At 43.3% G+C, this 25501-nt stretch overlaps 1 protein-coding gene across 10 annotated transcripts in view; it reads left to right on the top strand.

The window, feature by feature from the left end:
• LOC112267243 (eukaryotic translation initiation factor 4 gamma 1) overlaps window positions 1-25501 on the top strand; it is a 65644-nt gene that overhangs the window by 6421 nt on the left and 33722 nt on the right. For 7 of the 10 annotated variants that reach the window (XM_042297562.1, XM_042297567.1, XM_042297563.1 and 4 more), the window contains exons 2-7: window positions 1331-1404; window positions 1518-1623; window positions 1739-1822; window positions 2237-2269; window positions 8220-8396; window positions 9095-9194. In XM_042297562.1, coding sequence (XP_042153496.1) covers window positions 1561-1623; window positions 1739-1822; window positions 2237-2269; window positions 8220-8396; window positions 9095-9194 — 457 coding nt within the window. In that variant the 5' untranslated portion in view covers window positions 1331-1404; window positions 1518-1560. The remainder of the gene's footprint in view (window positions 1-1330; window positions 1405-1517; window positions 1624-1738; window positions 1823-2236; window positions 2270-8219; window positions 8397-9094; window positions 9195-25501) is intronic. The other 3 variants (XM_042297565.1, XM_042297564.1, XM_042297568.1) reach the window with 2 other exon arrangements.

Genomic DNA, 25501 nt, shown 5'->3' with positions numbered 1-25501 from the left:
CTTTCTGAGGGAACAGCTTTAGGTCTCTGCTATGGGGTGTGTCCCAGGGTTCCCCTTTGGAGAACATGGGTCTCTCCCCACAGGGTGAAGCAGTCTTTCATTGGCTGTCTTACTGTCAGGGTGAGCACAGGGAGACCCTCTAAAGGGGTCTATGCAACAGAAGCCAAGGTAGGTCTGTTTACATCACTATGTAGTTCTATGTACATTTTTGCGGCGGAACTTGGTGTAAACGGACCTCTGTTTGTATAGACTGTGGAGAGCCCTTTGTGTGGAGTTGACACTCCGGGGCTATAATCTCACTCTGTTTCTGACCTTAATTAACCAGCACCTCCTTTTTAGAGACATTGCCATTTCCCTTCCAACCCCCCCACTGTTCTGAGGGTGTGGTAGCGTCAGTGGAAAATGTCTTAAGTTTGCTGTTCCGACAGTCAATCTATATTTTGTTAAAGGTGCTGGGTTTGTCTAGTGTGCTTTTCTTCTCCTCTGTCTAACAGTCAGTTTTTCTGTTTTGGCTTCTTTCACCTGACAGAAGTGTAATTTCCGTTTATAAAACATGGACTCTGCATGATTTGGGGCTTTTCCCCATTGCTATTTGTGTGGCAGGGCAGTCTGCGTTTACTGATACTTTAGGAGTAAACAATCTTGGGTTTTACCCAGGGGCCATCGGGACAATAGTAAGGATGGAGAGGATATTTGTTTCTTGCATGAGGCCAATTTTGTTATGTTTGAGTCACTCATAGCATAAGCCATGGCAAAATTTGTAGAATTGCTGGAAATCTGCTTTAAAACTGAACATTTTCTCTCAAGCCCCATGGCGAGATGTGTAAAATTGCAAGAAATTAGCTTGACAAAAGGTCATATTTTGTGACTGCGACCAACAGGAAGGCCTAAAATGTTCGGTCAGCGACCGCTCCATTGGAGACGCCCCCACCTACCACCTAAGCCCTATTTTTGAACTCTAGTCTGCTGTACCTGTGCCAAAATGCTGGTATTTTTCATCCTATTGCTTGTTCTTTTTTATATAGTGAGCCAACATGTTTTCAACACTTTATTTATTTCCATGACTGATTTTCTCTTAATCTCTCGTCTCTGCAGCAGACATATTGTATGTTTTAGAACATCAACTTGCAATTAAATCGCAATAGCGTACATATAGAATCACAATTTTGTATTGGCACCTAAATGTCATATCGCGAGGTCCTGGCAATTCCCAGCTCTAGACAATATGCCTGTCTCTTGGAGAATAGGATTGTATCCCTTGTGTACCAAACCATTGGACTCATAACTGAGATGACAATCTTATCTTTCACCCTCTCTCTCTCTCTGATAGGTTGATCAGAGGACAGACGACCACCACGTTGGCACACCACATCCTTGTTCCTGGGACTAAACACGGTTCAACGTGTGAGTGCTGTTCAACAAAGCCTAAACACCATTCTCTTGGTCTCTTGCTCTCCTAGTTCATCACTGAATTTTTTTTCTCTTCACCTCCTCCACTCTGTTATTCCTCCTCTCAGATTTCTGTGCAGGTCCGAGTGCACCCATGCAGAACCACATGAAATGAATAAAGCACCACAGTCTATAACGCGACCCCACCCTGCCCTCTCCCCTGGACTCCAGCTAGTAAGGGGAATCTACTGTCTGTTTAGATTGAAGCTTCAATCTTGTCTTGTGGTTTGTCCAATCGGTAACCATATTGTTGATCATGGTCTCCCCTCTTTTTCTCTCCCTTTCACAGCCCACCTTCCCTCCTGGACAGCCCCCCTCTGTTGTCTTTGCCACCCCACCTCCACAAATGAACCCAGCGCCACAGCCCCGACAGGTACACATGTTCGCCACCCCACAGCTTCACCTCTTGACATTACTTATTATTTCCGCTGTCAGATGCTTCTCCGTAGTGCAGTATCTTAATCCATTGGTAGGAATGTAGATTATGCTACATGCCAACTCGTCACTCTTTCCTACAACTAAGCTCTCCTGTTGATTCCATCTCATAATGTTTTAGCCCCCAGTGTGTGTACGTTCCACCCTCCAACCTGTCAACGTTACTGCTGGAAGGCAAAATCAGTATGTCAGATCTCAGATGAGACTTGTATTGTGTTCTGAATCCTCATGTTAATCCCTGCCTTCCTATCTGTGTGTGGTTTTGGAGGAAGGTTGTATCTGCTGCTCTCCAGCTGGTGCCCTATGTGGGTTTAACCTCTTACCTGTGACCTGTCTTGTCCTCCTTTTCTAGTTCGCCCCAGTGCCCCGTGCTTTACACCAACAGGTACTAACAGTCTGATTTGGGTGGGCTCGGTTGGAATTGTGGGCACTGGAGTTCTCTTCACTTGCATTACCTGTCTTCCTGAACTGTTTCTGAGCACTGCATGTTCTAAAACCAACTCATGTTTAATATGGGAGGCCAAAAGATTGAATCTGCTGTAGAATCCTATTCAGAAAGTATTCTGGGATGTCTTGTCTCTGAGGACCATTCATTGGGAACTAGAGGTCGACCGATTAATCGGAATGGCCAATTAATTAGGGCCAATTTCAAGTTTTCATAACAATCGGAAATCTGTATTTTGGGCGCCGATTTAAAAATAAAAAAATATATATAATATATTTTTTAAAGTGTTTATTTTGTATTTTTATACCTTTTTATTTAACTAGGCAAGTCGGTTAAGAACACATTCTTATTTTTAATGATGGCCTAGGAGCGGTGGGTTAACTACCTTGTTCAGGGGCAGAACGACATATTTTCATCCTTGTCAGCTCAGGGGAGCCAATCTTGCAACCGTACAGTTAACTAATCCAATGCTCTAACCATTGCACTCCACGAGTAGCCTGCTTGTTACGCGAATGCAGTAGAAGCCAAGGTAAATTGCTAGTTGGCATTAAACTGATCTTATAAAAAACAATCAATCATAATCACTAGTTATAACTACTAATCCAGTTTAGCAGGCAATATTTACCAGGTGAAATTGTGATTTATTTTGCAGAGTCAGGGTATATGTAACAGTTTGGGCTGCCTGGCTCATTGTGAACTAATTTGCCAGAATTTTACGTAATTATGACATACATTGAAGGTTGTGCAATGTAATAGGAATATTTAGACGTAGGGATGCCACCCGTTAGATAAAATAGCAAACTGTTCCGTATTTCACTGAAATAATAAACGTTTTGTTTTCGAAATGATAGTTAACGGATTCGACTATATTAATGACCTAAGGCTCGTATTTCTGTGTGTTATAATTAAGTCTGATTTGATAGAGCAGTCTGACTGAGCAGCAGCAGGCCCGTAATCATTCATTCAAACAGCACTTTCGTGCATTTTGCCAGCAGCTCTTCGCAAAAACATTGCTGTTTATGACTTCAAGCCAATCAGCCTAATGGTTGGTATAACCAATGTGAAATGACTAGCTAGTTAGCTGGGTGTGCGCTAATACCGTTTCAAATGTCACTCGCTTTTAGATTTGGAGTAGTTGTTCCCCCCGCTGCAAGGACCGCGGCTTTTGTGGAGCGATGGGTAACGATGTTTCGAGTATGGCTGTTGTCAATGTTTTCTTGGTTCGAGCTCAGGTAGGGGCGAGGAGGGGGACGGAAGCTATACTGTTACATTGGCAATACTATAGTGCCTATAAGAACATCCAATAGTCAAAGGTTAATGAAATACAAATGGTATAGAGAAATAGTCCTATGATTCCTATAATAACGACAACCTCATGTTAATAACGACAAGACTCATGTTAAAAGGAACCACCAGCTTTCATATGTTCTCATGTTCTGAGCAAAGAACTGAAACGTTAGCTTTCTTACATGGCACATATTGCACTTTTACTTCTCCCACACTTTGTTTTTGCATTATTTAAACCAAAATGAACATTATTTGAGGCTAAATTGATTTTATTGATGTATTATATTAAGTCAAGTGTTCATTCAGTGTTGTTGTAATTGTCATTAACACTTTTTAAAATTTATTTAAACCGGCCGATTAATCGGTATCGGCCCCTTTGGGTCCTCCAATAATCGGTATCGGCGTTGAAAAATCATAATCTACCTCTATTGGGAACTTATCATGTTCACACATACCAAGGTTTCCGTTAGCTAGTAATGGCAGAAACAACAATAAATGAAATTGGCTCTGGCCAGTTGTCCAGGAGAAGATTGTAATGCTTGTTTGCCTATTCATTGATGTAAATATATCTGACTGTTCATGCTTTTCGGTCTATAGGTTAGTTTCCAGAATTTAGATTGCGTCATCTGTGAATCTTTTGGGGCGGTATGCAATTTTGAGTGGGTCTAGGGCAGTGGTTCCCAAACGTTTTATAGTCCCGTACCTCTTCAAACATTCCACCTCCAGCTGCGTACCCCTTCTAGCACCAGGGTCAGCACACTCTCAAATGTTGTTTTTTGCCATCATTGTAAGCCTGTCAAACACACTATACAATATATTTATTAAACATAAGAGTGAGGGAGTTTGTCACAACCTGGGTCATGGGAAGTGACAAAGAGCTCTTATAGGACCAGGGCACAAATAATATAATAATCAATAACTTTGCTCTTTATTTAGCCATCTTACATATAAAACCTTGTTTGTTCATCGAAAATTGTGAATAGGGGCGGCAGGTAGCCAAGTGGTTAGAGAGTTAGGCCAGTAACCTAAAGGTTGCTCGATCGAATCCCCGAGCTGACAAGGTAAAAATCTGTCATTCTGCACCTGAATAAGGCAGTTAACTTACTGTTTTTAGGCCGTCGTTGTAAAATAAGAATTTGTTCTTAATTTACTTGCCTAAAAAAATAGCTCACAACATGTTAATGAGAAGGGTGTGCTTGAAAGGATGCACATAACTCTGCAATGTTGGAGAGTCTCCACCTTAAATCATTTTCCACACACAGTCTGTGCCTGTATTTAGTTTTCATGCTAGGGCCGAGAATCCACTCTCACATAGGTACGTGGTTGCAAAGGGCATCAGTGTCTTAACAGCGCGATTTGCCAAGGCAGAACACTAAGCGCAGCCCTTTGTAGTCCGTAATAGTTTTCAAGAATGCCACATCCGACGAGCGTCGTAGCCGGTGTAGTAGGATTCAATCTTAATCCTGTGTTGACATTTTGCTTGTTTGATGGTTCGTCTGAGGGCATAGCGGGATTTATTATAGGCATTCGGATTAGTATCCCGCTCCTTGAAAGCGGCAGCTTTAGCTTGATGCGTATGTTGCCTGAAGTCCATGGCTTTTGGTTGGGATATGTACGTACGGTCACTGTGGGGACGATGTCATCGATGCACTTATTGATGAAACTGGTAACTGAGGTGGTATACTCCTCAATGCTATTGGATGAATCCCAGAACATATTCCAGTCTGTGCTAGAAAAACAGTCCTGTAGCGTAGCATCCGCGTCATCTGACCACTTCCGTGTTGAGCGATTTTAAATAAAATGTTAACTAGGCAAGTCAGTTAAGAACACATGCTTATTTACAATGACTGCCTATGAGCAGTGGGTTAACTGCCTTGTTCAGGGACAGAACGACAGATTTTTTTACTTTGTCTGCTCAGAGATTTGATCTAACAACCTTTCAGTTGCTGGCCCAACGCTCTAACCACTAGGCTACCTGCCGCCCCTGCTTTAGTGTTTGCTTGTAAGCAGGAATTCCTCTGGTTGCACATGTCACATGCTGGTAAAAATTTGGTAAATCTGATTTAAGTTTACCTGCATTAAAGTCCCCAACCGCTAGGAGCGCCGCTTCTGGGTGAGCATTTTCTTATTTGCTTATGGCCTAATAGAGTTGGTTGAGTGTGGTCATAGTGCCAACATCGGTCTGTGGTGGTAAATAGACGGTTATGAATAATATAGATAACTCTTCGTAGATAGTGTGGTCTACAGCTTATCATAAGGTACTCAGGCGAGGTACCTCAGGCGAGCAATACCTCGAGACTTCTTTATTATTAGACGTCGAGCACCAGCTGTTATTGACAAAAAGACACACCCCCACCCCTCGTCTTACCAGACATAGATTCTCTGTTCTGCCGGTGCATTAAAATCCCTCCAGCTCTATATTATCCATATAGTCGTTCAGCCACGGCTCGGTGAAACATAAGATATTACAGTTCTTAATGTCTCATTGCGAGGGTAGTCGTAGGTCATCAATTTTATTTTCCAATAATTGCATGTTAGCAAGTAGAATTTATGGCAGTGGGAGTTCTCGCTCATCTACAGATTCTCAAAAGACAGCTTGATCTGCATCCTCTTTCCCTCCGTCTTTTCTTCACGCAAATGACTGGGATCTGGGCTTGTTCCCGGGAGAGCAGTATATCTTACTCGTCAGACTCGTTAAAGGATAAAGCTTATTCCAGTTCGTGGTGAGTCATCCCAGTTCTGATGTCCAGAAGTTATTTTCAGTCATAAGAGATGGTAGCAGCAACATTATGTACAAAATATGTTACAAACGAACAAAATAGCATAATTGTTTACGGGTATGTAAAACATCAGCCATCCTCTTTGGCTTGCGTGGTTACACGTGGTCTGTGGTTGTGAGGCCGGTTGGACGTACTGCCAAATTCTCTGAAACGATGTTGGAGGTGGCTTAAGGTAGAGAAATTAGCATTCAGTTCTCTGGCAACAGCTCTGGTGGGCATTTTTGCAGTCAGCATGCCAATTGCACGCTGCCTCAATTTGAGATATCTGTAGCATTGTGTTGTGACAACTGCACATTTTAGTGGCCGTTTATTGTCCCCGGCACATGGTGCACCTGTGTAATGATCATGCTGTTTAATCAGCTTCTTGATCCACACCTGACATGTGGATGGATTATCTTGGCAAAGGAAAAATGCTCACTAACAGGGATGTGAACACATTTATCCGCAAAATTGAGGAGAGAAGCTTTTTGTGCACATGTAAAATGTCTGGGATCTTTTATTTCAGCTCATGTATCATGGGACCAAACTTTACATGTTTATATTTTTGTTGGGTATATTGAGGCATGCCTTATCTTGCTTCAGAGTAGCCTACTAGAGATTTCAAACGTTCTAATCATCTGTCATGTGAAACTGCTTGCATGTGTAGTGCCCTTTTCACAACTGTTTTCCGACTAATTGCATTATGGAACGAACCTTCGCGTGTTGCCTACTGCCCTGTGCTCATTGCTGCGCTTATAATGTGAAGCAATAAGTTTATTAACATTAAGTGATACATTCTGAACTGTTGCTTCAGACTCATTTATTTCTAATTCAGTAGCCTAGGCCTACTGGTTGTATGCATTTGATCTATCGCCCCACAACTGTCCCGAGTCGTCTGTTTTGAACAGGCTACTTATTTCGAGACAAGCTGACCAATAGAATAGGTTGCCTTAACTTTTTTTTTCTGTAGTAGATTGACATCATAGGCTCGTGATTTTGCTGTTCGTTACTTGTGGACAGTTATTCTGCCATGTCAAAGTGCACATCAGAATTCGATAAGGACCGCACATCATTGCATTCTCAACTTGCATGTTCTGTTAACATGAATTACCGTAATCAAAATGAGATTTTTAATTTCATTAAAATGTTTGCTGTGAAATGTCCGGAGCCACATTTTCCTAACCGAAACCCTGACACGCACACACAGACTCCGTGCTCTATGTTAGCTTTGCGCATGGACAGTTACTCACACACCTGCATCTTTAATGGACTAGGGATGTGTCCTGCATTTTGCATGCTGCTTGTTAATTTACTGCTGGGTGGTGGGGGTAGGCTCTGCTTTCTGTCAACTTAACTGACTGCCGCTCTCCCTCCCTCTCGTTTCACCTCTCTCTCACCCCCCCTCTCTCGCTTGCGTGTGTGTGTGTTCACGTGGTGTCTGGGCGATGTGCTGCTGAAGGGAGGATTCAGGTCACTGCAGGTAACGCTTAGACTCCTGGAAAGAGGTCTGTCTAGTTGTTCCTGCCTGTGGTCCTGTCATCATTTTGGCTTCCGTTTTGCTTGAAGAGTCTCATCGCAATGTAAATGAAGCAACACAGAACATTCTAGTAATATTTGTTTTTTAGCAGTTTGGGTTCTGCCTTTATGAACAGGCTGTTAAAGTGCCAGAATAGCTTGATGAAATTTGTTTTTGTATTAACTGGCAAGGTGAAATATAATAGCCCTTTTTAAAGTTGGGTTGAATTTTATTTTTGAAAGTTTTTACAAAAGAAGAGACTTATGGACATGTGACACTTCAATAACTTGCCCCGCTCTTCTCTCCTGCTGCCTCATCTTCTCTCCAGCCGTACTACAGCCGTCCCAGTCTACACAGCAATGCCCCCCGGGTGCCCCCCAGCAGCACGCCGAGGCCCGTGGCGCCCACACACGTCTACCAGCCAGGCCAACAGATGATGATGATCCCCTCACAGCGGATCCCCTTCCCCAACCAACAAGGCCCCGCCTACTTCATACCCGGACAGGTAAACACAGCCCCACCCCTTCCTACAGGGTTCTCCATCTTTACTCAGACATTCACTATAACTTTTGGGACTGTTCCATTGGTTCCTTTCCGCCAGGCAAGCTCAATCAAGTGCCGCTATGGTATTTGGGAAGAAAATAAATGCTATTTGGAAGTAGGTCTGGTAGCAACTAACAATGCAGTTCCCCTTCCTGTCTGTGAGGGAGGCTCCACATGGCCTGCCTCCCCCTGGTGACCTGAGTCAGACAGATTCTGCTGAGTCTGGCCTCTGCTCTATGGAGCCAGTGTTGGGACAAAAGCCCCTTTCCCCTCCCCTGGCCATGGCCAGGTGATCAGCTGACCCTCCAGTTCCTTCCTGATTGTGCAGTGACTAAAACACCACAGAGAGAGAAGGATGGGTGTTACTGTGTGTTTGAGGGAGAGGTGTATGTTAGACGTTAGGAGAGGTAGACCTGCCACAGCTGGTTGGTCATCGAAACACACTAAAGTGTGTATGGGACAAAGAAAGGTAGAGGTGTGTCTGTTTGGTGAATGAGTTATATCAAGTACTAGTTGGCAGACTGTCTTAACACCTTTTCCATCTTACTTGTTCTATAGTTGAGCTTTAGCTTGCCTTGAATCCTCTGGGCTCGGGGAACACTTTACAATGCACGTTTAGGTCTTATATCTAAACCATTCTGACATGTCTCTCTCCCTCAGTACCGGTCAACATATGTGGCCACCCCCCAGCAGTACCCGGTCCCGCCGGGCACCCCAGGCTTCTACCCAGGCACCAGCCCAGCTGAATATGGTACTTACGGTAAGAGGCTCTGCTTAGGGCCTCACCTGCCGATACCCACCTTTACCCAACACCACAGGCCTCAGCTTTACACCGCTCTCTCCTGGACACACTGAAAACAGGGATGTCAATTCCTGAGATTAATTTAAAAGTATTTTCAACAGAATTTCAATTGACTTATTTGAAGAGAAATGGAATTCAATCCTGATACACAGGTCAAATTCCAAGCCTGTTACTTATTTCGGCACAATAAGTTATTCCCAACAGTGTGCTCTCTTCCAAAATCCTTAATGTCACTGTTCAGTTTGTCCAGGACGAAGGCCTCTGAGCTGGTGATTCAGATTTTGACTGCCCTCTAGTGGTATGTACAGGGGCTATAGAAAGCTCACTGGTTGTCCTGAAAACCAGCTTGGTGACCCTGCTCTCAAGCCTGTGAGCTATGTAGGGTCTTAGTCCTGTACAGTTCAGCAGTGACCTGGTCAGAGCAGTCCATTTGTGGTGTCTACTTTAGAAAATGTTGACATGTGGTGTTCCAACATGCTTAAATATAAATATGAGTTCTGTTATACTCACAGACATAATTCATAAGTTTTTGAAACTTCAGAGTGTTTTCTATCCAAATCTACTAATTATATGCATATCTTAGCTTCTGGGCCTGACTAGCAGGCAGTTTACTCTGAGCACTGTATTTATCCAAGCAACTCAATACTGCCCCCCATCCATAAGAAGTTAACCTTATTTCCAATCAGACATCTTGTTTTGAGAGCTGGGGGAGTTGTGTGTTTGTGTGTGGATATAAATTCAGCAAAAAAAGAAACGTCCCTTTTTCAGGACCCTGTCTTTCAAAGATAATTTAAAAAAAAAAATCCAAATAACATCACAGATCTTCATTGTAAAGGGCATAAACACCGTTTCCCATGCTTGTTCAATGAACCATAAACAATTAATGAACATGCACCTGTGGAACAGTCGTTAAGATTCTAACAGCTTACAGACGGTAGGCAATTAAGGTCACAGTTATGAAAACTTAGGACACTAAAGAGGCCTTTCTACTGACTCTGAAAAACACCAAAAGAAAGATGCCCAGGGTCCCTGTTCACCTACATGAACATGCCTTAGGCATGCTGCAAGTAGGCATGAAGCCTGCAGATGTGGCCAGGGCAGTAAATTGCAATGTCCGTACTGAGACGCCGAAGACAGCGCTACAGGGAGACAGGGCGGACAGCTGATCGTCCTCGCAGTGGCAGACCACGTGTAACACCTGCACAGGATCGGTACATCCGAACATCACACCTGCGGGACATGTACAGGATGGCAACAACAACTACCTGAGTTAAACCAGGAACGCACAATCCCTCCACCAGTGCTCAGACTGTCTGCAATAGGCTGAGAGAGACTGGACTGAGGGCTTGTAGCCTGTTTTAAGGCAGGTCCTCACCAGACATCGCCGGCAACAACGTCGCCTATGGGCACACCCACCGTCGCTGGACCAAACAGGACTGGCAAAACGTGCTCTTCACTGACAAGTCGCGGTTTTGTCTCACCAGGAGTGATGGTCGGATTCGCTTGTATCGTTGAAGGAATGAGCGTTACACCGAGGCCTGTACTCTGGAGTGGGATCGATTTGGAGGTGGAGGGTCTGTCATGGTCTGGGGCAGTGTGTCACAGCGTCATCGGACTGAGCTTGTTGTCATTGCAGGCAATCTCAACGCTGTGCATTACAGGGAAGACATCCTCCTCCCTCATGTGGTACCCTTCCTGTAGGCTCATCCTGACATGACCCTCCAGCATAACAATGCCATACTGCTCGTTCTGTGCGTGATTTCCTGCAAGACAGGAATGTCAGAGTTCTGCCATAGCCAGTGAAGAGCCCGGATCTCAATCCACTTGAGCACATCTGGGACCTGTTGGATCAGAGGGTGAGGGCTAGGGACATTCCCCCCAAGAAATGTCCTGAAACTTGCAGGTGCCTTGGTGGAAGAGTGGGGTAACATCTCACAGCAAGAACTGGCAAATCTGGTGCAGTCCATGAGGAGGAGATGCACTGTACGACTTAATGCAGCTGGTGGCCACACCAGCTACTGACTGTTACTTTTGATTTTGACCCCCCCGATTGTTCAGGGGCACATTATTCCATTTCTGTTAGTCACATGTCTGTGGAACTAGGTCTGTTGTTGAATCTTATGTTCATACAAATATTTACACATGCTAAGTTTGCGGAAAATAAATGCAGTTGACAGTGAGAGGACATTTCTTTTTTTGTTGAGTTTCTGTGCATATCATGTTTCTGTGTAAGAGAGGGGTGTGTGTGCTTTATAGATCTGGTCAGATGCCATTGTAGAGCTGTTTTTAGGCTGCAGGCTATACATCATTCTTCCCTCTGAGCTAGATCATTTGGAAGAGTGAACTTTTCTCCCCCTCGTGGTGCCAGTCTAATAGAATTAACTAGCTTGGAGGGTGAAGTAGGGTCACAGACTCATACAAACACACCTTCAGAGGCCCATATTTGCATGCTCACACGTGTACACAATCCAATAGTCACGTGCTCTCTCAATGCCTCACAAAGCTACTGATGCTCATGCACTCACATACTGTACTCGCACGTGGCAACCACTTTTACGACACTTAAAATGTTGTCTCTATTGACTCTGTTTGTCTGTGCCTCTGGAGCCATGGACAGACTGACCAACGTGCACAGAGCCTCTGAGTGCTCAAAACACAAAAGCAGATAGCCTAGTGGTTGGAGAGGTTGCTAGATGGAATCCCCAAGCTGTTAAGGTAAAAACCCCTGAACAAGGCAGTCAACTCACTGTTCCTAGGCCGTCATTGTAAATAAGAATTTGTTCTTAACTGACTTGCCTAGTTAAATTAAATAAATAAATACCAGCAGGCATGACCACATTCAAATTGCACGTGACCGTTAAGTCAGTAACTAGGCTTCTCCAAAACTGTGGACTGATGGTCATTAGTATCCTACAAAACTTGCTAAAGTCCAGTTGCTAATGGCCTTGTGCTCTATTTAAGCAACAAGGCCCAATGGGGTGTGGTATATGGACAATATACCACGGCTAAGGGCTGTTCTTATGCACAAAGCAACCTTGATACAGTCCTTAGCTGTGGTATATTCGCCATATCCCACAAACCCAAGAGGTGCCTTATTGCAATTATAAACTGGTTACCAACGTAATTAGAACAGTAAAAATAAATATTTTGTCATAACTGTGGTATACAGTCTTATAAGAACTGGGTGATTTGAGCCCTGAATGCTGATTGGCTAACAGGTATGACACCATGTATTTATACTGCTCTAATTACTTTGGTAATTTGGTAATAACAATAAGGCACCTCAGGGTTTTGTGGTATATGGCCAATATACCATGGCTACGGGCTGTGTCCAGGCTCTCTGCATTGCGTCGTGCATAAGAACAGCCCTTAGCTGTGGTTTATTGGCCATACACCACACCCCATTGGGCCTTATTGCTTAAATAGACCACGGCTGTCAGCCAATCAGCGTTCATGGTTCGAACCACCCAGTTTAATGTCCCTCTAATCACTCTGACATCAATGCAATTGAAAATCAAACCAAACACTTGAGAGCCCTGGCATTGAGTTTGAGTGGAATGGGATCACATGTTGTGCAGGGAGAGGCATCTCATAGGTGGCATGAGAATGAAGCAGGGGAGAAGCTTCCTCCATTGACTATTCAAGTGCGTACAGATAACATATAATTTTCCTCCTATTCCAACAGGTGCATGATAATAGCCTAGTCTAAATCAACTCATTTCACAAACATTATTTTGTACATGTAAAGACCAGATTAAATTGAGAATAGTCTGATGGGTGAGAATATTATCACTTGTGAATGAATCCCAGCATTTGCAGTCTAAAATGCAAGTCAGTCTCCTATAACCTAGCCCATAGTCCTATATGTTTTGATAAGGTTGGTATCACAACTAAAGTGGCCAAATAATTCCAAACGTAGCCTATAGGTCTCGGACCCCTGAAACAGGGTTGGAGAGCCCATAGCCTACAGAGCCCAGTGAAACGGATTCTTATAAGCCCAGTCATTGCGCAGTCGCATGTTGAAGAGTTTTAACTGGCCACTATTTAAAAGAGCATCCCAGCTTTAGTGTGCTGTTATATTTATTGCTCAATTATTACATTTTAAGCACATTAATTTGCTTCACAACCAGTGTAGTCTTCCTGGCATATTAAAACCTAACCGAGGGAAGCTCGTCCTCCATTTGCTTTTCGAGTGCAGGCTATGGATGACATTTTTGGTGTGCCATTCTCAATAAAAAATAATTCATATTTATTAGTAGGCTGTAAGTAAAGATCACAGCCCAAATTGTGAGGCTGCTGAGACTTGCTTCACTCTGCTTTAGGTACAGTCATCACCGTAGGATATGTTTGTATGGTCTATTATTGACCCTCTTGGAGTTGTTCTTTTAGGAAATCGTATGGTTGTTGCATCTTTATCAGACTCATCATAAGGTTGTCATGGGGTGTCTGTGTGTGTCACATGTCATTAGGTCAGTCTGACACATGACCCTCTTCACTGGTCATGTGACAATGAGAGGAGAACTTGGCTTCAGCACCACACTCTAACAGTCTAGCCTTGATGAGACTGCAACATGTTTTATTTAACCAGACTTGAGTCCAGAAAATTGCGGGACACATACAGCTGTGCTCTGATTGCATCTTTCAGTGTGAATAAGATAAGTGTTTGTTTGGGCCCTCTGTTGGTGAACTAGTAGGTTAATACATTAATACAGAGCGCGAGCAAGCGCATGCAGTACCAGTCAAAAGTTTGGACCTACTCCTACCTACTCATTCAAGGGTTTCTTTCTTTTTACTTTTGTCTACATTGTAGAGTAATAGTGAAGACATGAAATACCACACATGGAATCATGTAGTCACCAAAAAAGTCTTAAACAAATAAAAATGTAATATTTAATATTCTTCAAAGTAGCCACTCTTTGCCTTGACAGCTTTGCACACTCTTGGCATTCCCTCAACCAGCTTTGAGGCATTCACCTGGAATGCATTTCAATTAACAGGTGTGCCTTGTTAATTTGTGGAATTTCTTTCCTTAACAACTGATTGGCTCAAATGCATTATGACAAGGTAGGGGTGGTATACAGAAGAGAGCCCTATTTGGTAAAAGATTATATTATGGCAAGAACAGCTCAAATAAACAAAGAGAAATGACAGTCAATCATTACTTTAAGACATGAAGGTCAGTTAATGTGGAAAATAACTTTGAATGTTTCAAGTGCAGTTGCAAAGCCCTATGTTGAAATAGGAAAGGAAGACTCAGTTATTTCTGCTGCAGAGGATAAGTTCATTAGTTACCAGCCTTCGATTGCAGCCCAAATAAATGCATCAGAGTTCAAATAAGACACATCTCAACATCAACTGTTCAGAGGAGACTGCGAGAATCAGGCCTTCATGGTCGAATTGCTGCCAAGAAACCACTAAGTCAAATCAAATTTGATTGATTGGTCACATACACATGGTTAGCAGATGTTAATGCAAGTGTAGTGAAATGCCTGTGCTTCTAATTCTGACAATGTGATATATCTAACAAGTAATCTAAGAAATTCACAACTACCTTATACACATGTAAAGTGATGAATAAGAATATGTTAATATAAATATATAGGTGAGCGATGGCCGTGCGGCATAGGCAAGATGCAGTAGGTGGTATAGAATACAGTATATACAAATCCTACATTACTCATCTCATATGTAAACATTATTGAAGTGCCGTTATTTATAGTGACTAGTAATATTATTCATTCAAGTCCATTTATTAAAGTGGTCAGAGATTTAAGTCTATGTTGGCAGCAGCCTCTTAGTGGTGGCTGTATGACAGTCTGATGGCCTTGAGATGGAATCTGTTTTCAGTCTCTCGGTCCCAGCTTTGATGCACCTGTACTGACCCTGCCTTCTGGATGATAACTGGGTGAACATTCAGTGGCTCGGGTGGTTGTTGTCCTTGATGATCTTTTTGTCCTTCTTGTGACATTGGGTGGTGTAGGTGTCCTGGAGGGCAGGTAGTTTGCCCCCGGTGATGCTTTGTGCAGACCGCTCTACCCTCTGGAGAGCCTAGCGGTTGAGGGTGGTGCAGTTGCCGTACCAGGCGGTGGTACAGCCTGACAGGATGCTCTCGATTGTGCATCTGTAAAAGTTTGTCAGGGTTTTGGGTGACAAGCCAAATTTCTTCAGCCTCCTGAGGTTGAAGAGGCGCTATTGCACCGCCTTCACCTCGCTGTTTGTGTGGGTGGACCATTTCAGTTTGTCCATGATGTGTACACAGGAACTTAAATTTCCACCTTCTCTACTACTGTCCCGTCTCTGGATGGGGGGTTGCTCCCTCTGTTTCTTGAAGTCCACGATCATTCCCTTTTTGTTTTGTTGACGTTGACTGTGAGGTTATTTTCCTGACACCACACTCCGAGAGGCCCTCACCTCCTCCCTGTAGGCCGCCTTGTCGTTGTTGGTAATCAAGCCTACCACTGTAGTGTCGTCTTGATGATTGAGTTGGAAGCGTGCATGGCCACGCAGTTGTTGGTGAACAGTGAGTACAGGAGAGGGCTGAGAACACACCCTTGTGGGGCCCCAGTGTTGAGAATCAGTGGGGATGTTGTTTCCTCCCTTCACCACCTGGGAGCGGCCCGTCAAAGTCCAGGACCCAGTTCCACAGGGAGGGTTCAAGACCCAGGGTCTCGAGCTTAATGACAAGTTTGGAAGGTACTATTGTGTTTAAATGCTGAGCTGTAGTTAAGTAACAGCATTCTTACAAAGGTATTCCTCTTGTCCAGATGGGGTAGGGCAGTGTGGCGATTGTATTGTCAGTGGACTTATTGGAGTGGGTCTCGGGTATCAGGTAGGGTGGAGGTCATATGATCCTTGACTAGTCTGTCAAAGCACTTCATGATGACAGAAGTGAGTGCAACGGGGCGATAGTCATTTAGTTCAGTTACCTTTGCTTTCTTGGGAACAGGAACAGTGGTGGCCGCCTTGATGCATGTGTGGACTGCAGACTGGGATAGGGATTGATTTGAATATTTCCGTAAACACACCAGCCAGCTGCATGCTCTGAGGACACGGCTAGTGATGCCATCTGGGCCGGCAGCCTTGAGAGAGTTAATACATTTAAATGTTTTACTCACGTTGGCCATGGAGGAGGAGAGCCCACAGGCTTTGGTAGCAGGCTGTGTCAGTGGCACTGTGTTGTCCTCAAAGCGAGCAAAGAAGTTGAATTTGTCTGGGGGCAAGATGTCGATGTCCGCGACAGGGCTGGTTTTCTTTTTGTAGTCTGTGATTGGCTGTAGACCCTGCCACATAAGTCTCGTGTTTGAGCTGATGAATTGCGACTTCTTTCTCTATACTGACGCTTTGCTTGTTTGATTGCCTTGTGGAGGGAATAGCTGCGCTGTTTGTATTCGGTCATGTTTCCTGTTGCCTTGCCATGATTTAAAAGCAGTGATTTGTGCTTTCAGTTTTTTGCGAATGCTGCCATCAATCCACAGTTTGTGGTTAGGAAAGGTTTTAGTCACAGTGGCTACGACATCTCTGATGCATTTGCTAATAAACTCGCTCACCAAGTCAACGTATACATCATCAATGTTTTTGTCTGAGGCTATCCGGAACATATCCCAGTCCATGTGATCGAAGCAATCTTGACGCGTGGAATCCGATTAGGCAGACCAGTGTTGGATAGACCTGAGCATGTGCGTTTCCTGTTTTAGTTTCTGTCTATTGGCTGGGAGCAACAAAATAGTCATGGTGAGATTTGCTGAATTGCAGGGTGGGGGAGGGCTTTGTATGCATTGCGGAAGTTGGAGTAGTAATGATCCAGAATGCTACCGTGTCGTGCATTCGAAATGCTGATAAAATTTTGGAAGTCTTGTTCTCATGTTAGCTTTGTTAAAATCCCCAGCTACAATAAATGCAGCCTCAGGATGTATGGTTCCCAGTTTACATAGAGTCCAGAGAAGTTATTTCAGGCCGACGAGGTATCTGCTTGGGGTGGGATGTACACGGCTGTGACTATAATCAAAGATAATGCGGTCGGTCATTTGATTGTAAGGAATTCTAGTTCAGGTGAACAAAAGGACTTGAGTCGTTAATCATAAGGTAAACACTCCTGCCCTTCTTACTAGAGAGATGTTTGTTTCTGTTGGCGCGATGCGTGAAGAAACCAGGTGGCTATACCGACTCTGACAACATATCCCGAGTGAGCCATGTTTCCGTGAAACAGAGAATGTTACAATCTCTGATGTCTCTCTGGAAGGCTACTCGTGCCCTAATTTCGTCCACCTTGTTATCTAGAGATTGGACATTGGCGAGTAATATATGATCGGAAGCGGTGGATGGTGTTCTCGCCTTCTGAGTCTGACCAATAGGCTGCTCCGTCTGCGGCGACCGCTTTGTTTTGGGTCAGCCTCTGGGATAAGGTCACAGCAAAGGATCTGCTTCGGGAAAGATGTATTCCTGGTCATAATGTTGGTAAGTTGACATCGCTTTTATTTCCAGTAGTTCTTCCCGGCTGTATTAAATAACACTTGAGATTTTCTGGGCTAACAATGTAAGAAATAATACATAGGAGACTATGCAGGTTTTCATTTTTAATGTTTTTTTTTAAATTATTGTTGAGATGGCGCCGACAGACATGGTCGCCTCGCTTCAAGTCCTTAGGAAACTATGCAGTTTTTTTTAAGGACCTGAAGCGACGTGATCATGTCTGTCGGTGCCATCTCACCAATAATAAGACTTGCTTCCTCCTTTTGACTGGTACTGTGTGTATGTCTCTCACACACTGCTTGTGGATAAACTTTGAGAGAAATGGGGAAGGACGGACCGAGAGGCCAAGTGAATGAGGAAGGAGAGTAGTAAAAAGAGGCTTTGAGCAATTTTGAGGGCAAAACACAGCTGTAGACTGAGAGTAGGAGGACTTCAGAGAAAGGGGTAAGACAATACCATCTTCTCCCCCGTGTTGTCCTCTCTCACACTCTCAGGCTGCCATTGAGATGGGGAACCGTGCATTTTAGGATGAGCTCCCAGCATAGCTGAGGGTAACTATGTGCTGCTGTCTGGTTAGTCTCCTTTTAACCCCACTCTCTCCCTCCCTCTACTCCCCCATCCTCTCCCTCCCTCTCGTCGTGACTCATATCTCAAGCTCTTATTTACTGGGATGGGATGCTTTCCAAGAAAGTCCTGTTCCCTTTGCTTTCTCTTTTCCTGCATGTTCCACATCTATCCTTCTCTCCCTCCCTCCGTCTCAGTACTCGGTGTGGGTTTTGACTATATTTAGTCAGTGCTTTTCTTGGTCAACAATGCAGACTCCGTAATGTGAGTTACACTGAAATTTGTGCTGAGAGCTACTCACAGGCAGATAAACCAGTTCCTTGAGGTTTTATTTCTGGGAGAGAAGAGGATACCAGTTTCAGAGAGCAGGAGGAGACTGGTTCACACTGTATCTGAGGCCCTTGGAAGGCCAGGTCTGGTAAGACAAATTCACTTTGGAGGACTCATGGATTTCTGAATATGGAGTCTTTGAATTTGTGATCTCTCTATGAATGTGGAAAAGACGGGAGAGGGCATGGTGATTGGTGCTCTGGGTTTAGAGGGGGGAAGGATTGGTGGTGGACAGGCAAATCGATGAGGGAGTGCTCCTGATCCTATGGTCTACTTTAGTGTCTTCTGGTCCAGGAACAACCCCAAGCACTTAACGTGCATCTGAAGATGCCTAGAGGCTAGGATTTGTCTGTAGACTTAGCCCCTGTGTCTGGAACACTAGAAAAGTGATTTGTGGTAACAACCTTCATTACAGGACCATGTCATTATAACAGAGGAAACCATTGTGCCTATTTCCTGAAGTAACCTAGACTTTTATCCTTTGTTCAGGCAGGATGAATACTGGAGACATAAAATATGCTTTAGCTTTGTGAACTTGTAAGGAGCTCCAACTATTTATTAGGAGCCGATTGGTCCGTCTCAGTCAATACATTTTACTGTGGAGAACGACCAATATGGATTTTGTGCCCATACTGATTTTCGGGGGGGCAAGGAGGCTGGCCGATATTCAATGTCATAAAATTTTCCATACATTAATGCATCAAGTTTGACTTAGTTTTTACCAATCTTAACTACAAAACCTAATGGTTATTTTTTATTTGAATGGGAAATCTCTTGGTAAGATGGGTAAAATAAGATGTTAGAGTCCTACTCACAATACAGGTGAATGCATATTCAATAGGAGTGTGTGCATGCATTTAGTTACTGAGCTTGAACAGTGGTGTCAATGGTGCTACAAATTACATTACATTCTGTTTGCCTTCCATTTGGGACTTACAGTGCCTTCAAAAATTATTCATACTCATTGACTTTTGTGTTGATTTCAAAATAGATTTCTCACCCATCTACACACAATGACAAAGTGAAAACATGTTTTTAGGAATTTGGGCACATTTATTGACAATAAAATATAGAAATGTTCTTATTTACATAAGTATTCACACCCTTGAGTCAGTACTTTATAGAAGCTCCTTTGGCAGCAATTACAGCTGTAAGTCTCTAAGAGCTTTGCACACCTGGATTGTGCAACATTTGCCCATTTATTCTTCTCAAAATTCTTCAAGCTCTGTCAAATTGATTGTTGATCATTGCTAGACAACAATTTTCAGGTCTTACCATAGATTGAAATCAAAACTGTAACTCAGCTACTCTGGCCACTGCCTTCTTGGTAAGCAACTCCAGTGTAGATTTGGCCTTATGTTTCAGGTTGTCCTGCTGAAAGGTGAATTTATCTCCAAGTGTCTGGTGGAAAGCAGACTGAACAAGGTGTTCCTCTAGGATTTTGCTATGCTTAGGTCCATTCAGTTTTTTTATCCCGAAAAACTCCAGTCCTTAACAATTACAAGAATACCCTTAACATGATGCAGCCACCACAATGCTTGAAAATATAGAGTGGTACTCGCTAATGTGTTATATTGGATTTGCCCCAAACATAACACTGTTCAGAACAAAAAGTGAATATCTTTGCCACATTTCTTGCAATATTACTTTAGTGCCTTGTTGCAAACAGGATGCATGTTTGGGAATATTTATATTCTGTACTGGCATCCTCCTTTCCACTCTGTCCATTAGGTTAGTAACAGTGAAAAGGCGACTCCGGGATGCTGGCCTTCACTGGACAGAGGAACTCTGCCTAGTCTGTTCGTTTGCCCAGCTTAATCTTTTATACTCTTTCTTTTCTATTCTGGTTCGAGCCAGTTTGCGCTGTTCTGTGAAGGGAGTAGTACACAGCGTTGTACGAGATCTTCAGTTTCTTGGCAATTTCTCTCATGGAATAGCCTTCATTTCTCAGACCAAGAAAAGACTGATGAGTTTATCAAGAAAGGTCATTGTTTCTGGCCATTTTGAGCCTGTAATCGAACCCACAAATGCTGATTTTCTTTTTTTTCTTTCACCTTTTATTCAACCAGGTAGACCTGTTGAGAACAAGTTCTCATTTACAACTGTGACCTGGCCAAGATGAAGCAAAGCAGTGCGACAAAAACAACAGTGTTACACATGGGAGAAACAAACATACAATAGAAAAATCTATATACAGTGTGTGCAAATATAGTAAGATTAGGCAGGTAAGGCAATAAGTAGGCCATAGTGGTGAAATAATTACAAAGTAGCAATTAAACACGAGTGATAAATGTGCAGAAGATGAATGTGCAAGTAGAGATAATGGGGTGCAAAGGAGCAAAAAAATGAATAACAAAATGGGGATGAGGTAGTTGGGTGGGCTATTTACAGATGGGGTGTGAACTGGTGCAATGGTCGGTAAGCTACTCTGACAGCTGATGCTTAGGTTAGTGAGGGAGATATACGGCTTCAGTGATTAATAAAAAGACATTGCAATGCGTTCCAGTCATTGGCAGCAGAGAACTGGAAGGAAAGGCTGCTAAAGGAAGAATTGGCTTTGGGGGTGACCAGTGAAATATACCTGCTGGAGCACGTGCTACGCGTGAGTGCCGCTATGGTGACCAGTGAGCTGAGATAAGACTGGGCTTTACCTAGCAAAGACTTGTAGATGACCTGGAGCCGGTGGGTTTGGTGACGAATATGAAGCGAGGACCAGCCAACAAGAGCATACAGGACGCAATGGTGGGTAAGTGTATGGGGCTTTGGCGACAAAACGGATGGCACTGTGATAGACTACATCCAATTTGCGGAGTAGAGTGTTGACGGCTATTTTGTAAATGACATTGCCGAAGTCAAGGATCAGTAGGATGGTCAGTTTTACGAGGGTGTGTTTGGCAGCATGAGTGAAGGAGGCTTTGTTGTGAAATAGGAAGCCGATTCTAGATTTCATTTTGGATTGGAGATGCTTAATATGAGTTTGGAAGGAGAGTTTACAGTCTAACCAGACACCTAGGAATGAACAACTACAAATACCTAAGTCAGAACTGTCCAGCGTAGTGATGCTAGACGGGCGGGCAGGTGCGGGCAGCGATATGTTGAAGAGCATGCATTTAGTTTTACTTGCATTTAAGAGCAGTTGAAGGCCACGGAAGGAGAGTTGTATGGCATTGAAACTCGTCTGGAGGTTCATTAACACAGTGTCCAAAGAAGGGCCAGATGTATACAGAATGTTGTCGTCTGTGTAGAAGTGGATTAGAGAATCACCCGCAGCAAGAGCGACATCAATGATGTATACCGTGAAAAGAGTCGGCCCGAGAATTGAACCCTGTGGCACCACCCACAGAGACTGCCAGAGGTCCGGACAACAGGCCCTCCGATTTGACACACTGAACTCTCAGAGAAGTAGTTGGTGAACCAGGCGAGGCAGTCATTTGAGAATCCAAGGCTGTTGAGTCTGCCGATAAGAATGCGGTGATTGACAATCGAACGCCTTAGCCAGGTCGTTGATGACGGCTGCACAGTATTGTCATTTATCATTGGCGGTTATGATATTGTTTAGGACCTTGAGCGTGGTTGAGGTGCACCCATGACCCACTCGGAAACCAGATTGCATAGCGGAGAAGGTATGGTGGGATTCGAAATGGTCGGTGATCTGTTTAACTTGGCTATTGAAGACTTTAGAAAGGCAGGGTAGGATAGATATAGGTCTGTAGCAGTTTGGGTCTAGAGTGTCTCCCCCTTTGAAGAGGGGGATGACCGCGGCAGCTTTCCAAATTTTGGGGGGGATCTCGGACAATACGAAAGAGGTTGAACAGGCTAGTAATAGGGTTTGCAACAATTGCGAAGGATAATTTTAGGAACAGAGGGTCCAGATTGTCTAGCCCAGCTGATTTGTAGGGGTCCAGATTTTGCAGCTCTTTCAGAGTCTTTCCTAGCCTCAGTGCCGTGGGCAGCTGGGAGGGGGTGCTCTTATTCTCCTTGGACTCTAGTGTCCCAGAACTTTTTGGAGTTGCTTCTACAGGATGTAAGTTTATGTTAGGAATGCAAAGGCTTGCTTTTTCAAACTGCCTGTGTATATGGGTTCCTAACTTCCCTGAAAAGTTGCATATCACGGGGGCTATTCGATGCTAATGCAGTACGCCACAGCATGTTTTTGTGCTGGTCAAGCGCAGTCAAGTCTGGAGTGAACCCAGGGCAAAATCAGTTCTTAGTTTTACTTTTTTTTATTTTTATGCTGAGCTCTAGTCAATGAACAGCATTCTTGCATAGGTATTCCTATTTTCCATATGGGATAGGGCAGTGTGATGGCGATTTAATCACCTGTGGACCTATTGGTGCAGTAAGCAAATTAAAGTGGGTCTAGGGTGGCTGGTAAGGTGGAGGTGATATGATCCTTGACTAGCCTCTCAAAGCACTTCATAATGACAGAACTGAGTGCTATGGTGTGATAGTAATTTAGTTAAGTTACCTTTGCCTTCTTGGGTACAGTAACGATGGTGGCCATATTGAAGCGTGTGTGTGTGTGTGTGTGTGTGTGTATACAGGTGGAGTTGGAATCTTACATACACCTTAACCAAATACATTTAAACTTCTGACATTTACTTCCAGTAAAAATTCCCTGTCTTATGTCAGTTAGGATTAGAGGTCGACCGATTTAATCGGAAAGGCCAATTTCACGTTTTCATAACAATCGGAAATTGGTATTTTTGGACACCGATTTGGCCGACTTTAAAAAATATATATATATATATTTATACACCTTTTTTATTTAATCTTTATTTAACTAGGCAAGTCAGTTAAGAATACATCCTTATTTTCAATGATGGCCTAGGAACTGCCTTGTTCAGGGGCAGAATGAGAGATTTTCACCTTGTCAGCTCGGCGGATTCAATCTTGCAACTAGTGCAACGCTTTAACCACCTGCCTCTCATTGCCCTCCACGAGGAGACAGCCTGTTACGCGAATGCAGTAAGCCAGGGTAAGTTGCTAGCTAGCATTAAACTTATCTTATAAAAAAAAATCAATCATAATCACATGTTAACTACACATGGTTGATATTACTAGTTTATCTAGCGTGTCCTGCGTTGCATATAATTGATGCGGTGTGTATCGTTGCTCCAATGTGTACCTAACCATGAACATCAATGCCTTTCTTAAAATCAATACACAGAAGTATATATTTTTAAACCTGTATATTTAGCTAAAAGAAATCCAGGTTAACAGGCAATATTAACCAGGTGAAATTGTGTCACTTCTCTTGCGTTCATTGCACGGAGTCCGTGTATATGCAACAGTTTGGGCCGCCTAAGTTGCCAGACTTTTACATAATTATGACAACATTGAAAGTTGTGCAATGTAACAGGAATATTTAGACTAATGGATGCCACCCCTTAGATAAAATATGCAACGTTTCCGTATTTCACTGAAAGAATAAACGTCTTGTTTTCGAGATGATAGTTTCCGGATTTGACCTTATTAATGACCTACGGCTCATATTTCTGTGTGTTATTATGTTATAACTAAGTCTGTAATTTGATAGAGCAGTCTGACTGAGCGGTGGTATGCAGCAGCAGGCTCGTAAGCATTCATTCAAACGGCACTTTCATGTGTTTTGCCAGCAGCTCTTCGTTGTGCGTCAAGCATTGCGCTGTTTATGACTTCAAGCCTATCAACTCCCGAAATTCAGGCTCGTGTAACCGATGTGAAATGGCTAGCTAGTTAGTGGGGTGTGCGCTAATAGCGTTTCAAACGTCACTCGCTCTGAGACTTGGAGTGGTTATTCCCCTTGCTCTGCATGGGTAACGGCTGTTTCGAGGGTGGCTGTTGTCGTTGTGTTCCTGGTTCGAGACCAGGTAGGAGCGGGACGGAAGCTATACTGTTACACTGGCAATACTAAAGTGCCTATAAGAACATCCGATAGTCAAAGGTTAATGAAATACAAATGGTATAGAGAGAAATAGTCCTATAATTCCTATAATAACGACAACCTCATGTTAATAACGACAAGACTCATGTTAAAAGGAACCACCAGCTTTCATGTGTTCTCATGTTCTGAGCAAGGAACTTAAACGTTAGCTTTCTTACATGACACATATTGCACTTTTACTTTCTTCTCCAACACTTTGTTTTTGCATTATTTAAACCAAATTGAACATGTTTCATTATTTGAGGCTAAATTGATTTTATTGATGTATTATATGAAGTTACAATACTGAATGAACACTTATTTTAATTGTCATTATTACAAATGTTTTAAAAAATTGGGCAAGTAATTGGAATCTGCTTTTTTTTTGGGGTCCTCCAATAATCGGTATCGGCGTTAAATCATAATCGGTCGACCTCTAGTTAGGATCACCACTTTATTTTAAGAATGTGAAATGTCAGAATAATAGAGTGATTTATTTCAGCTTTTATTTCTTTCATCACATTCCCAATGGGTCAGAAGTTTACATACACTCAACTAGTATTTGGTCGCATTGCCTTTAAATTGTTTAGCTTGGGTCAAACGTTTTGGGTAGCCTTCCACAAGCTTCCCACAATAAGTTGGGTGAATTTTGGCCCATTCCTCCTGACAGAGCTGGTGTAACTGAGTCAGGTTTGTAGGCCTCCTTGCTCACACATGGTAATTCGGTTCTGCCCACAAATGTTCTATAGGATTGAAGTCAGGGCTTTGTGATGGCCACCCCAATACCTTGACTTTGTCGTCCTTTGCCACAACTTTGGAAATATGCTCGGGGTCATTGTCCATTTGGAAGATCCATTTGCGAAAAAGTTTTAACTTCCTGACTGATGTTTTGAGATGTTACTTCAATATATCCACGTAATTTTCCTCCCTCATGATGCCATCTATTTTGTGAATTGCACCAGACCCTCCTTCAGCAAAGCACCCCCACAACATGATT

The sequence above is a fragment of the Oncorhynchus tshawytscha genome, linkage group LG14 (assembly GCF_018296145.1).
Source record: "Oncorhynchus tshawytscha isolate Ot180627B linkage group LG14, Otsh_v2.0, whole genome shotgun sequence".
Lineage (NCBI taxonomy): Eukaryota > Metazoa > Chordata > Actinopteri > Salmoniformes > Salmonidae > Oncorhynchus > Oncorhynchus tshawytscha.
This window is presented reverse-complemented; position numbering and strand designations above follow the sequence as displayed.